This window comes from Rosa rugosa, chromosome 1 (assembly GCF_958449725.1).
Source record: "Rosa rugosa chromosome 1, drRosRugo1.1, whole genome shotgun sequence".
Classification (NCBI taxonomy): Eukaryota; Viridiplantae; Streptophyta; class Magnoliopsida; order Rosales; family Rosaceae; genus Rosa; species Rosa rugosa.
The window spans coordinates 50413867-50428118 of record NC_084820.1 but is presented as its reverse complement, the minus strand read 5'-3'; the positions used below and the strand labels follow the sequence as shown (position 1 = coordinate 50428118).

General features: G+C 39.7%; 1 protein-coding gene across 1 annotated transcript; it reads right to left on the bottom strand.

The window, feature by feature from the left end:
- Positions 1-9443: 9443 nt before the first annotated feature.
- On the bottom strand, positions 9444-12739 carry LOC133725294 (transcription factor MYBS3). Its single transcript, XM_062152501.1, has 3 exons — positions 12284-12739; positions 10548-10756; positions 9444-10178 (listed from the first exon to the last, which is right to left on the bottom strand). The coding sequence occupies exons 1-3, from the start codon at positions 12624-12626 to the stop codon at positions 9630-9632; spliced, it is 1101 nt and encodes a 366-aa protein (XP_062008485.1). The 5' UTR covers positions 12627-12739; the 3' UTR covers positions 9444-9629.
- Positions 12740-14252: the final 1513 nt, after the last annotated feature.

Below are 14252 nucleotides of genomic sequence, written 5' to 3'. Positions count from 1 at the left end.
TAACGACCCGAGGACAACCCATTTAAAGTCTGGAGACTCTTTAACGTCCCTAGGACAACCCGTTTAAAGTTCGAAGATTGTCTCTTTAACGTCCCAAGGACAACCAATTTTTTAAAGTCCGGAGATTGCCACTTTAACGTCTCAAGGACAACCAATTTAAAGTCTGGAGACTGTCTCTTTAACATTCCGAGGACAACCCATTTAAAGTCCGGAGACTCTCGGTATGCCGCCTCCGAGAAGGGCACAAAACTGAAAATCATGTTAGCAAACAATATGCAATAACAAGATATTTATATACAATGCGATAGTCTTATCTGTAGGTAAACAAGCTTTTCATTCAACTCCATTAGATGAATTGCTCTGAGTTTGGTTATAACTCTTCGAAATGATATTGCCCCCAATTTAAGCTTTCATAGCTTGGCTGGTCATTATTGAGCATTGGACGAATGAAGATCTAATGTGAACTTTCACTATAATTATCATGAAACAACCATGAGAATTTTCTGCACTTTCTAAGTAAAAATAAGGGTTAAAGTCTGTTTAGTCCCTGAAGTATGCCTTCGTCCTCATTTCAGTCCCTGCCTTTCTAATTTAATCTAAAAAGTCCCTGAACTCAAAACTTATAGTCCAACTGGTCCATTCCCTCGATTTCATCCGGTTACTCGCTGACGTGTCAGTTATATGCATGTAAAGTGACGAGAATTCCCCACCAGTGAATATCTCGGCACCACCGTGCCTCACCTCCACCACCACGGTGTCCACCAGTCTCTGGCGACTCAAACCCAGCTCCCACATCGTCCAGAGCCGCCGGAAAATGACTCACGCGTCGACGAAGCAATACCCAGAACTGCTTTGGACACCCAACCTTTCTGGGTGTCTTGACTTCTCTCTCTTCTAGCGCTTCCGACGAACCCAAATCACCACCAACGACTCCTCTCTTCTCCAAGTTGTCACCACCACCTCCCATTACCGTGAATTTCTTCAACCTGCAACTTTCAGGGTATTGGATTCATAGAGGAGAGAGAGGATGGGAGAGAATCCCAAAAGCTAACTATACAAGGCAAATCCCAGAAGCTAACTGTACAAGGCAAATCCCAGAACTTTCAAATAGAATCTAGCTTACCTCGTGATCAAATGAGATCAAGATTAGAACCCAATTTGCAGGTTCACGTTCGACGAAGAACACGGCAAACCCAAATTCCTCAACTCGGCCAATTTCCATAAATTTCCAGAATTTAACTCCGACTCAAGGTCACGAAGAACATTGCAAAGCCGAAACCAACCCAAAATCGCAACTTTTCCAAAACTTGATCGAACTCGAAAATCACTTACACCAGCTTGTAGAGTACGGAGAGCAGATCGTCTTTCATATATCAAGCAAGCCCAACCGCCACCGTAGATGCCGGAAAATGTCCTGAAACGGCCGAAGCAACCCAGAAATGAAAATCATCAAAACGTGATCAAATTCAAAATCTAATTACACAGGCTTGTAGAGCATGACGAGAAGTTGAATTTTGATGCCCCTGACGGCGTCAGGGAGGCCGGAGCCACCGAGAGGGAGATCCACGCCGGCGAGAAATCGAAGTGTTCATTTGGTGTCGTGAGTTTTTAGGGCGCTGAGAGTGGGGTCGCGGTTGGCGTATTTGTACTTGACGCTCAAGACGGCGTTGTCGAGAGCGACGCCGGCGATGATGTTGGTGGAAATCAGGAGGAGTAAGAGAAGAAGAAAGCTCCGGCATGCGGTTGTGAGAGTGAGCGTGCCTGTTTTCATGGCGGAAGACGACATCGTCGCGGTCGTCGCTGAAATTGAAGTTGAAGAAGAGCTTGGTAGTGGTGGTGGAGTGTTTTTGGATGGTGGCTCGGTAGTGGTGGTGGAGAGCTCGGTGTAAAGAGAAAGAACGAAGAGCAGGGGCATTCTCGTCACTTTACATGCAGATAACTGACACATCAGCGAGTAACCGGATGAAATCGAGGGAATGGATCAGTTGGACTATAAGTTTTGAGTTCAGGGACTTTTTAGATTAAATTAGAAAAGCAGAGACTGAAACGAGGACGAAAGCATATTTCAGGGACTAAACAGACTTTAACCCTAAAAATAAAGATGTAAATCAAGATAATCAAGCATTATGGCTCATTAGATCAAATGACCTACATAGCTCACACGAAATACGAATGACATCTCTAAAGCACCATTTACCCAATACTCGTGCAGAGGTTACAATTGACATGCAAAATTTCTTATCACATCTCAATGCATATCCGAACACAGAAACGAACTTAAGATATATAGTACCTGTTCGAAATAAGTGTAAAAAGATTCACTAGAAAAAGAGATGCTGAACAGATTTCCTTGCAGCACCCACTTACGTACATTTGAATATAGAAAGCAACCAATAAAAATTAATTGCCAGCAGAATGCAAATGACCAAAAGCAGTTTAACTATTTAAAACCGTAAATCAGTAGCCACTATTTAAGTAAAATGATGTCATTTGACTAAACTCAGAATTGTTTGGAACTTAACAATTTAGACTTTAAAACTCAAACCAAAGTATGGAAAAACATAACAATCGAAGATAATGAGGACTTGATCACATGTCATCAGGACCACATGATAAATGACAATATCTTAGTTAGAACATGATCAAATAAGGATCACACAATCAATAAAATCAAAGCAAATGGCAGGTTGATCATAAATCCAAAGCGTCTACAATATGCAAATGATAAGCGTTGTTTCCAAATGGCCACTGTCTACAACGTGTAATTCATTAGAACGGCATTACAAAACTTTTACAAACTGCATATAATTCATCAACGTTGTTAATCAATAGACAACAAATTAAGAGCTAGAAAGTGTTTAAAAAGGGCAAAAGTAACTATGACTCCAAACCTAATTAAGAGATTGCAGTAGAGGACAATAATTCTATTATGCAATTCAACTATATGAGATTTAAATGTAATTATAGGCCCCAAGGTTCACGAAACTATTCCATGACGCAAAGATCAATATGCTGCATTGGGTGCTGATCGAGATGCTACACGAATTCATATGTTAAGAAGCTAACATCTAATCTACCTGTTCTATTATAATTTATAGATCGCTTATAGGATCTACACACAGTATAATCATAAATATCATATATTAAAAATCAGCATTCTCTTAACCTATCAAACCTGTGAAGAAGAATTTCATCCCTTTGAAGAAAAATTTCGTTGTCAGGATGCAATCATATTGCTCCCTACACGCCTCAATCTGTTAACTAGCTTCTCCTCCAATGCAGAGCCAAAGTTCCTTAATTATGGATCAAGAAGTTATAACTTCGCTCAACTTTAAACCATTAGGTTTAAATTATATAAATTTATGACTAAGAGGACTGCGACGTCCAACAATGAAAAAGCAAAAAACATATATCAATTTGGGTCGGTGAAACAAAATAAATTTCTTATCTAGAAATGGCAGGTCTTATGTTTCAGTTCGCTCGGCATGTTCTTGCCATATGCCCCCGTGTCGTTTGTTGCATGCTCAGGCATGGTGAGCTGCTTGGTTGATGCTTAGTTTTGAGTCTTCAACGTGGTTTCAATAATAGTCAAGATCGGCCCGGTCGCGTCGTGCTCTCGTATTAGGAGCTTGGAGGGTTTCCGGTGTCGGTTCGTCGTCGTCCCGTGTCATGTGCCAGTTTGGCTTGGTCCCGATTCACTCTACTCGTGCCTCAGGGTTATGTCCTTCACGGCTTCACCACACACTTTCTCTGCGATGTTTTTATCCTTCACGTTTCCGGGCTACTCCCACCTCTAGTCGCATTCCTATTCACGAATAATAGTGCTAAAATATGCTATTAGGTCAAACAGAAAACAAAGACGACAAGAATCAAATAGATAATAGGGAATGAAAATTTCAGCTTATCAATCCGTGACGGATTTCTTCCTGTAGAATCGCTGTAAATCTGTATGTAATTAGGATTTTATTTAATTAGGATATCCTGTAATTATGGAAAGATTGTTTCCTATTAGAGTTAGACTACTCCTTTGTACTTATATATATACCCTCATTGTGGGATGAATAGAATTATCGAATTAACCCTGAATTGAAGTATTCTTTTCTACTTGGTATCAGAGCAGGTTCAATCCTTTGAACTTGCGCTGCATCCTTTGAATCCTGAATCCTGAAGAACACCACAAACCGCTGCGTACCACCACCATTGAAATCAAACCATCCTGAATTTCAAACCACCATCACCCTACCTTTTTTCGAAAAAAAGAAAAGAAAAAAAAAATTTTCTTTTCCAAAACATTCATATCCATCTTGAAACCCTTGAAAATCCAAACCTGCTAAAATCATGAATTCCTCAATGATGCAATCAGAGAAACAGGCTATTGGGCATTCGGTGACTACCGAATTTTCTGTTATGGCTCAACGCAAACAGGGTCCTCCTCCAGGCTTCTCAGGACCTTCTCAACGCCGTCTTCTGGGTAAACCAAATCCATATGCAAACAAAAGGTGCATTATCTGTGGGGAATTAGGTCATAGCAAGGAGCGGTGCTATGAAGTGATTGGTTACCCTGATTGGTGGGACTTCACCAAGAAACCGCGAAAGAATCTGGGCAAGGCCGCTGTTGCTACTACAGAGGAAGTTTACCTAGACAATGCCTCCGCTAATGTAGCGCAGTCAGGTATGAAGGGTAATGTTACATTTAATAGTACATGGATAATTGATACAGGTGCATCTGACCATATGACCAATGACCCAAGTCTTGTGCAAAACCTTAGACGTTCCCCTCAAGACTTTGTCTCTACTGCTGATGGTACTCCAACTCCGGTCACCGGAGAAGGTTCTATTGCTTTATCTTATACCTTAACCCTTGAATCTGTCTTAGTTGTTCCATCACTAGCTTATAATCTCCTGTCTGTTGGTCAAGTTATTTTAGCTCTTGCATGTATTGTGACCTTCTATCCGTCTTTCTGTGTGTTTCAGGATATTCTGACTCGACGGATTCTTGGTTATGGTGTTAGAAGGGGGAAATTATACTATCTGGATCTGACAGAGACTGGAAACAAACAGAAGCATCTTTTGGGACAAGCTAATCAGATCAACGGGGTAGAGAATGCGAAGGAAGCTGTATGGTTATGGCATCGCCGTTTAGGTCATCTATCCTTTCGTTATCTTAAGAAGCTGCAACCTCAATTGTTTTCAGTTGTTAGTGAATTGGATTTCCACTGTGACATCTGTGAACTGGCCAAGAGTCACCGTATTTCATATTCACCAAGTCTTAATAAAAGTCCTGTTCCTTTTATGAAGATTCACTCCGATGTCTGGGGTCCTGCGAAAATTCCTTCTCTTTCTGGAGCTCGGTATTTTGTAACGTTTATTGATGATTGCACTCGCATGACATGGGTGTCATTACTGAAGAATAAGAGTGATGTATTTGGAATGTTTACCGAATTTCACAAAATGGTGGCAACTCAGTATCAACAATCCATCAGAGTGTTTCAGTCTGACAATGGTGGAGAGTTTGTGAATGGCCCTATGATTGAGTTTTGCCGGTCACATGGAATTCGTCATCAAACCTCCAATTCTTATACTCCTCAACAGAATGGTTTAGCAGAACGGAAGAACAGGCAATTGATGGAAGTTGTTCGTGCTTCCTTGTTTGGCATGAATGTACCTCGGTCCTATTGGGGCGAAGCAGTGAAATCAGCAGCATATCTTATCAACCGTACTCCTTCACGGGTGATTGAGTTTCAGAATCCTCATCAGAAGCTTCATACACTTTTGACCATCCCTTCTATGCCTAATTTGGAGCCCCGGGTGTTTGGGTGCACAACTTATGTTCATATTCCCAAGCCTCAACGTAGCAAGCTTGATCCCCGTGCCCGTAAGTGTATATTTGTTGGTTATGCTGACTTCCAGAAGGGTTATCGATGTTATGATCCTCTTACTGGCACTATACATATATCTCTTGATGTCTCATTCCGTGAATCTGAGCCATATTACTCAGGGGGAGCTTCTCAGTCTTCCCTTCAGGGGGAGAGAGGTTATGAAGGGAATCCTTGTTCTATTATTGATTTTGATGTCTTTGAAGACTTGGAAGATTTGGAGGAACGATTTGAAGGTAGAAATTCCGAAACAGAAAATGCAACTGCCGAACAGAGTGTTGTAAATTCCGAAACAGAAAATTCGACTGCTGAACAGAGTGTCGTAAATTCTGAAACAGACAATGCGACTGCCGAACGGAGTGTTGTGAATTCCGAAACAAAGAATGCGACTGCCGAACAGAGTGTTGTGAATTCCGAAACAGAGAATGCAACTGCTGAAACTGCCGAACAGAGCGTTGTGAATTCCGAGACAGAAGAGACGACTTTTCTGGATAGTTTGAAACAAAATCAAGACGTATCCGAAGCTCACACACAAGATATTCCCCCTTCTGCCCCACCAACTGAAGATCCCAGTCAGAATGATCCACCTCAGGTACCCCTAAACTTTAATGAGTCTTCTGGGTTAGAAAGTGTCGAACCTAGGAAATCACAAAGGGTTACCAAGGGAATTCCTAAGAAACAATATGAACCAGATATCAAAGCCAAAGCTAAATACCCTATAGCTAATTTTATGTCTAACCATAGGATTTCTGGGTCACATGCACTTGTTGTTGATCAATTATCTACTGTATCTATTCCTAGTAACGTGCAGGATGCATTGATGAATCCAAAATGGACAAAGGCGATGAATGAAGAATTGGAAGCTCTTCAGAAAAATGCAACATGGGAGCTAGTACCTATGCCGGTTGGAAAGAAGACTGTAGGATGTCGTTGGGTATTTACTGTGAAGCTTAATGCAGATGGAACTATTAATAGATACAAAGCGAGGTTGGTTGCCAAAGGATATACACAACGCTATGGGATTGATTATGAGGAGACTTTTGCACCTGTGGCAAAAATTAATACTGTCCGGATTCTAATCTCACTTGCAGCAAACAAAGATTGGCCCTTGCACCAGTTTGATGTGAAGAATGCGTTTCTTAATGGGAATTTGGAGGAAGAAGTGTACATGGATATGCCCCCAGGTGTTAAGAATTACCCAAGTGATGTTGGCAAGGTGTGTAAATTGAAGAAGTCTTTGTATGGCCTGAAGCAGTCTCCAAGAGCTTGGTTTGGAAGATTTTCAAAGTCCATGAAAGCCTTTGGGTACAGACAGAGCAATTCTGACCATACCTTGTTTATCAAACGCAAGAATGGTAAGATTACAGCTCTTATTGTGTATGTTGATGACATGATTGTTACAGGGGATGATCCGAAAGAGATGAATGAATTGCAAAAGTATCTGTCAAAGGAGTTTGAAATGAAGGATCTGGGACAACTGAAGTATTTTCTGGGTATTGAAGTTGCAAGGTCTAAGAAGGGGATTTTGCTTTCACAAAGGAAGTATGTCCTTGATTTACTTGCTGAAACAGGGATGCTGGACTGCAGACCAATGGAGACACCCATTGAGATGAATCACAGACTTGCTATTTATCCTGATCAAGTTCCAACTGACAAAGGGAGGTATCAACGTCTTGTAGGAAGGTTGATTTATCTTTCACATACTAGACCTGATATTGCTTATGATGTGAGTGTTGTTAGTCAATTTATGCATTGTCCTAGTGAAGAGCATATGGATGCAGTCTTTCGTATTTTGAAGTACTTGAAGATGGCGCCAGGTAAAGGGTTACTGTTTCAGAAAAAAGATGAATTGGAAGTTATTGGGTACACAGATGCAGATTGGGCTGGTGATAAAACTGACAGACGTTCTACATCTGGGTACTTCACTTTTGTTGGAGGGAACCTTGTCACCTGGCGTAGCAAAAAGCAGAAAGTTGTTGCCAGATCAAGTGCAGAAGCTGAGTTCCGAGGTATGGCACACGGAGTCTGTGAAATGTTGTGGATTCGTAATGTCTTGAAAGACCTGGGTTACAAGCTTAAAAAGCCTATGGATTTGCATTGTGATAATACAGCTGCCATTGAGATTGCACATAATCCAGTTCAGCATGATAGAACAAAGCATGTGGAGGTTGACCGTCATTTTATTAAAGAAAATCTTGACAGAAAGGTTATTCGTTTTCCATTTGTAAACTCAGAGGAGCAATTAGCTGATGTTCTTACTAAAGGAGTGTCCAGGAAGGTATTTGACAACTCAGTTGACAAGTTGGGCATGATAGACATCTATGCACCAACTTGAGGGGGAGTGTAGAATCGCTGTAAATCTGTATGTAATTAGGATTTTATTTAATTAGGATATCCTGTAATTATGGAAAGATTGTTTCCTATTAGAGTTAGACTACTCCTTTGTACTTATATATATACCCTCATTGTGGGATGAATAGAATTATCGAATTAACCCTGAATTGAAGTATTCTTTTCTACTCTTCCGGCCCAGCTTTGATGGTTGCATCCATGGCTCCTTGACTAATTTTAAGGCTTTTTGCTCAGTTTCCCACATACGGCGCCAATTGTTGGTGCACAAAAATTCGGGAGGAAGATTGCCCAACAAAAATCTCCCTCCTTCAATCTTTGAGAACTTGACGCATCCATCTTGCAATAGTAGGGACCTGCAAAACAGAAAAACACTCCGACGCCCAAGTAAAATATCAATTCGACAAGAATATAAAATTAAAGAAATTAGGTTGATACTTGTTACTGTTGTTACCCATTCTCCTCCATCCTCCCTCATTCCTCCATAAGCTTGAGAATTTATAGTCATTCATTCCTTGGTCCTCACTTCATGGTTCTTGGCCCTTACTCTATGTTGTAGTGGGAGGAGTGGCGTTTGCACATTCTCCACTATCTCATCATCTTTTACTATGTTTCACTTTAGCAAGTTGTTAGTCACTTTGGATTTTGACCGGTTTGGCTTAATAGGTGGGGGGGCCCAAAATTTTATACCCCCACACCCAGTATTCCTGGTACGGAATTGGTTGTCCAGTGTTGCCTTCCAGATACAATTTCTACTAGAATATCGGTCAAACTACACCGATTTGGAGCAAACAATACCAATATAACATATTTCCAAACAATTTTACCAAATAGGGCAAAACATGTGATTTCAGCGGAATGTCCTAAATCTTTGAAACCAGTAGAAAAGAAAACTGAAAAACCTTGTTATCTTTACTCAAGCAGTAACCTAGAACATTATTTATCTTAATGATGACCTTTTCCAATCTACTACCTGAATTGTCAAACTGATAACACAAGTCCTCATAGTGGTGAATAAGACATATATAACATATGTTGACATACAATATCCATGAAGGTTTAAACAATTAACATACATATCTAAAGTTAAACTGCTACTTGTTGAAAACACATTGCTCATGCTATCTATAAGAGTTCAAGTGACACCTCATGTGTGGTTTTACTTTCCCTCAGTGGACTACTACACAATTATTCATAGTTAATCTACACAGGCCAACATGCACTTTACTACCAAGTTGATTCGATAACAATAACTTCTAGTTGTTTACAGTTAGAAAAATACCTACCCTATGTTATTTATAAATATTTGGGACCATGAAAAAATAATAATAGAACAACATGCCTTAGAGAACCCATATGATTGTACAAAAAGAGAGATGCTGCTTCATTTCCCCTAGTTCAGATTCAGACTGCTTGGATGGCACTGGTCTTGCCCTTGCTTAAGTCTGGTTCACTGGCCGGAGCATTTGGGTGAAATGCCGACTGCCTTGACGGCTCTCCTAATGATGTCAGAGAGAGAGGGGAAGGATTGCTTTGGAGACTCTCGGCCTCTACTAGACTGAGCTGAGACATACCTACTAGAGCATCAACGTTGACAGGTTCCTTGGGAAGCATAGGAACTGGCTTTAAGACCTGCGGAAAATGAGAAGCCTCGCCTCCGTTTTCTATTATCAGAGGACCTGCACTTGGCCATACAGGATAAGGATAAGGCAAATACGCTGGGATGAAGCCGGGAAAAACTGGCGGGTAACCATTCAGGTACCCATTCAATCCCATTACCGGCTGATTATCGGGTTCTATAATCACTTTTTCTTCTTGTGTGCTTTCCATAGGTCTGCTGCATTCTGAACCAAGGGAAAGATTTAATGAAGGTTTTGAATCTTCAGATTCTCTTTCCTCCTGACAAGAAGGCAGCAAAGCTTGTTCTTCTGGCATGTGAGGTGGATCCATGGCCTGGCAAATAGATACCAGATTAGCTAGTCAACAGAGAGATTTATTTATTTTTTGGCAAAGACTAACATAAAGTTTTAAATACTCATTATCTTAATCTTTCATATCACGACATAAGACGTCATTCTTTTGAAGAAAGTAATAAGGGATAATCAAATTGGCTCTGAAGAGATGACACACATCTGAATAATAGCTAATCTGCATCACTTTATTGGCACACACACACACAAGATGAAGAAGGTGTCATATAAAAATTAGGTGCCTTTTATATTTTCAGAAATACTTTGGTTTTAGATAGGCATGTGTCTGATTGTGTGCTCGCAGTTGTGTGGAATATATTGGGGAAAAAAAAAACATAAAAGAAGGACAAACCATGTCAGGGGCCATGTCAAAGAGACTGGACCGTCTCTTTCTTCTGGTAGAATTACTCTGCCGGATAAAATACTTCTGGGCATGGCTTGCCACCTGAGTAGGAGTCCTAGTCGTTACATAATTTCGCGCTATCCCGCGCCAGTCTCCTTTCCCCAATTTTTGAAGACCAATTAAGAACATTCGATGCTCCTCTTCTGTCCATGGAACTCCTGAGAACCAAAGCCAATACAGATAAGTAAAAGCCTACAAATAAGAACACCTAAATTGGGTGAATTATAAAAAAGCAAGAAAAAAAAAAACTAGTTGCGTTTTTATAATCTATTATTCTATCACATCCCACAAGCTGCACGAAATAGAATTTACAATTATTTTAAACCAGCAACCCATCTGTCAACTCAAGCTCTGCTAAGATAACAGAAATAATCTGCATAAGTGAGTTACAGACTTAATGAACTGGGAACCACACCACAAGAACAATCCTTGTTTTGGATTCAGCCTGGGTTGAGCCATTTTCTTGAAAAAGCAAACTCATCTAAATGATCTTGGCTTTCAGAGATTGAAAGCCAAGATCATATATGTAATATTTAAACAGAATATTTCCAGGAGAAATCACCTCAAGTAGAGGTGAGCATGGGGCAAAAAGTTGCCTCCAATTTTGCTCTATAACCCTGATCCAAACCATGTTTGCCAAATGAATCCAATACCAATACATTATCATAAAACTAATTCAAAACCAATTCCTAAAGGTGCAAACTGACATACTTTAAGCTATAAGTTTCACTTCTATGCTTCGTACAGAATATGATCAAAAGAATTTCATATTCTCAGATAAAGCACAATACAATACAAGTGAACTGGACCAGGTAAGCTTGAACCACTAGATAGTGTCAACCAAAAACATAGTTAGCAGACTCTCCACTCTATAGAGCCAATCATGCAGAAAAACGCTTAGATGCAGACTTCTAACACATAGCTAATTGTAGAAATGAACCACTGGCAACTCTATTTACACTAAATTATATTGAGTGACATATGGTATAATATTCTGTGCAATCCACTTTGTACCTTGACTCATCAATGATGATAAAAAAAGCTTAGCAACTTTCCAATATGCTATCGGAACATTTTGCATTTGACTTCTATCACTGTTTAAAGACTTAAAAGTCTATTACTTCAATGCTTCTAGGTATTAGTAGCCGGATTCTTCTCCGAAAATGCTGCATGTGAGTCATCTAATCCTCAATTGAGAATATGTTTTAGCTTATGTAGGCATAGAAGATACAACCATCATTGAAGTCTTAAGTTTCAATGCAATACGTAAACTGCAAAGAATTATCATTGACCACCGGAGATTATATTCTAAAAGTTAACTAAGGGTAGCAAATGCATACCAACAAAGACCTGAATTAGACCATAATGTAGATGAAACACAGATACCCGACGAGCTCCGACTTACTCCTATAATGTGGGATCATCAAGAATATGACTTTCAATCTAACTAAAATGCGTCATTTCATTGTAACTAAAAGCCAAGTACAATGACAAGTATGCTAATACAAATGAGAAACAAAGAATCGAGACACACAGAAGGAGAAGGTTTTCAATTAAATAAAAAAACTTTTAATCCAAAGAAGTTGTTAAAAATGATTACTTTGTCGTCTATTTCAATTAAAACCCCATCTAAATGAAACTCCTTGAATTCAATTAAGTTCAAAAAAAAAAAAAAAAAAAAAAACCTTTTTTACGATCTCCACGGCGATTGGTGGAGGAGGAGGCATGGGCCGGGTCGTCCGACAAGTAACCTTCGCGGACATGAACCGGGTCGTGGAGCGGCGGGTCGTAGCCGGGAGGAGAGTCCGGGTTGGGAGACGAGGATTGGTAGTGCGAGGCCATAGTGGACAAATTGCCCATGCTAGCGCTCTTCTTAATGAAGGAGCCATCCGTCAGCCTAACGCCGAAGAGCTTCACGCCGCCGCCCGCTCCAGAAGAGCAGGAGGAGGAGCCGCCACCTCCGCCACGCGAGGGGCACGTGCGGGAGTTGTGGCCGTTGTTGCTGCAGTGGGAACAGCGCCGAGTCATCGCGGGAGAAGTGACTCGGCGGCACTGAGTCAAAGTGATCGCGACTCGTCGATCACAGAAGAGAAGGGAGAAGGAGAATCCGGAGATTGTGTTTTTGCTTTCCAGGGACGAGAGAGCGTTCTCTGTTTTTATATGGGGAGGGGAGGGGCAAAATGGGGAGAGCGGAGGGTTTTGGTGGAGGACGAGGAAGACGCGGTGGGTGTTGTGGACTTGTGGGGCTTGTGTTGTGGCGGTGAGATGACGGTTTTGTCCTTGTCTTGGGATAACGTTTTTTTTTTCCTTTCGAGGGGTCCTCTTTCCTGGATCTTGGTTGGTGTTGGCTTTCGCAATTTTGGGTGGATTTGTTTCTCTCATTTTTTTGGGTGAGAAAAAATGTGTGGGTGTTTTTGGATTGAGTGTTCAAATTGTTCTTTGGAATATCCTTTTGGAAATATTAAAGATAGTGATGGATAAGGAAGATTGATTATCTATGAATGAGTTGTTTTCTGATTCTAATTCATAATCTAATTTTTTTTTTTTTGAAAGGAATTCATAATCTAATATTAGTAATTAGAGAATTTTTCCCCATTGAATATTGCATTTATGTAAGAGTGAATGAATGGGGTTAAATATGAAATGAGATATTAGTTTTTATAATTTAATGTTTTTACCTTATTTTACATCTTGATTTTGGCTAAATATGTCAACTTGTATGAGTTGTATCCATTCTGTCCATTTCACTAACCAGACGTGTCGATCGGTGTGATAAATATTTTGTTCTCAAGTTTGAGTCTAGTTTGATAATGCATGTGTTCCACTTAAAAAAAAAAAGATCAAATTTACATACCACATGATTCACACAACATGAGGTAATAGAAAATGTGAAGTGGGACAGTAAAAGGACCAAAATTTCCGGTTCTTTTCACCTACTCATCTGATATCTAGGAATTTATAGACACTCGCATTAAACTTAATATTAGAGACTTACAGAGAGTTTCTTTCTAGCAATGACTTTAAAATGAAGTCTCTAGAAGCGAGGAGTTTCAAATTAACAGGTAGATAAATATTTGAAATTTTAGTTGAAACAATTTTTTTAAAACATACAAGTCATCTAACCGCTGATTTCAAAACCATAATTTTAAATTTTTTTATTAGAGCTCTACCTAGAGACTAAAACATAACATTTGAGTATTAAATTAAGAGTACAAACTTACCAATTATTTGGGCCGCTGTATGATATTTTCTTGATCATCCATCACACGGAACAAATTTCATTTACAGATTATGTTCATAGGTTTAATTTGTAGTAGTAAGTTAAGAGTACAAGACTATCAATTATTTGGACTGCTATATGATTTTTTTTTTTTTTTTTTATCGTTCATCACACGGAACAAATTTCATTCGCAGATCACGTTCATAAGTTTGATTTTGTAGTCGTATGTTAAGAGTACAAGACTATCAATTATATGGGCCACTATATGATATTTTTTTGATCATTCATCACACGGAATAAATTTCATTCACAGATCACGTTTATAGGTTTGATTTTGTGGTCGTAAGTTAAGAATATATTATCTTTTTTTTTTTTGGATAAATAAGAATATATTATCTTTAGACAAAGACTAGGGGTCATTTGTACGGACACGT

Coding starts and splice junctions, on each gene's coding strand:
- LOC133725294 (XM_062152501.1), bottom strand. CDS start 12,626: ATGACTCGGCGCTGTTCCCACTGCAGCAACAACGGCCACAACTCCCGC. Junction 10,757..12,283: donor CCGTGGAGATCGTAAAAAAG/GTTTTTTTTTTT, acceptor TTTGGTTCTCAG/GAGTTCCATGGACAGAAGAG. Junction 10,179..10,547: donor TTGACATGGCCCCTGACATG/GTTTGTCCTTCT, acceptor TCTATTTGCCAG/GCCATGGATCCACCTCACAT.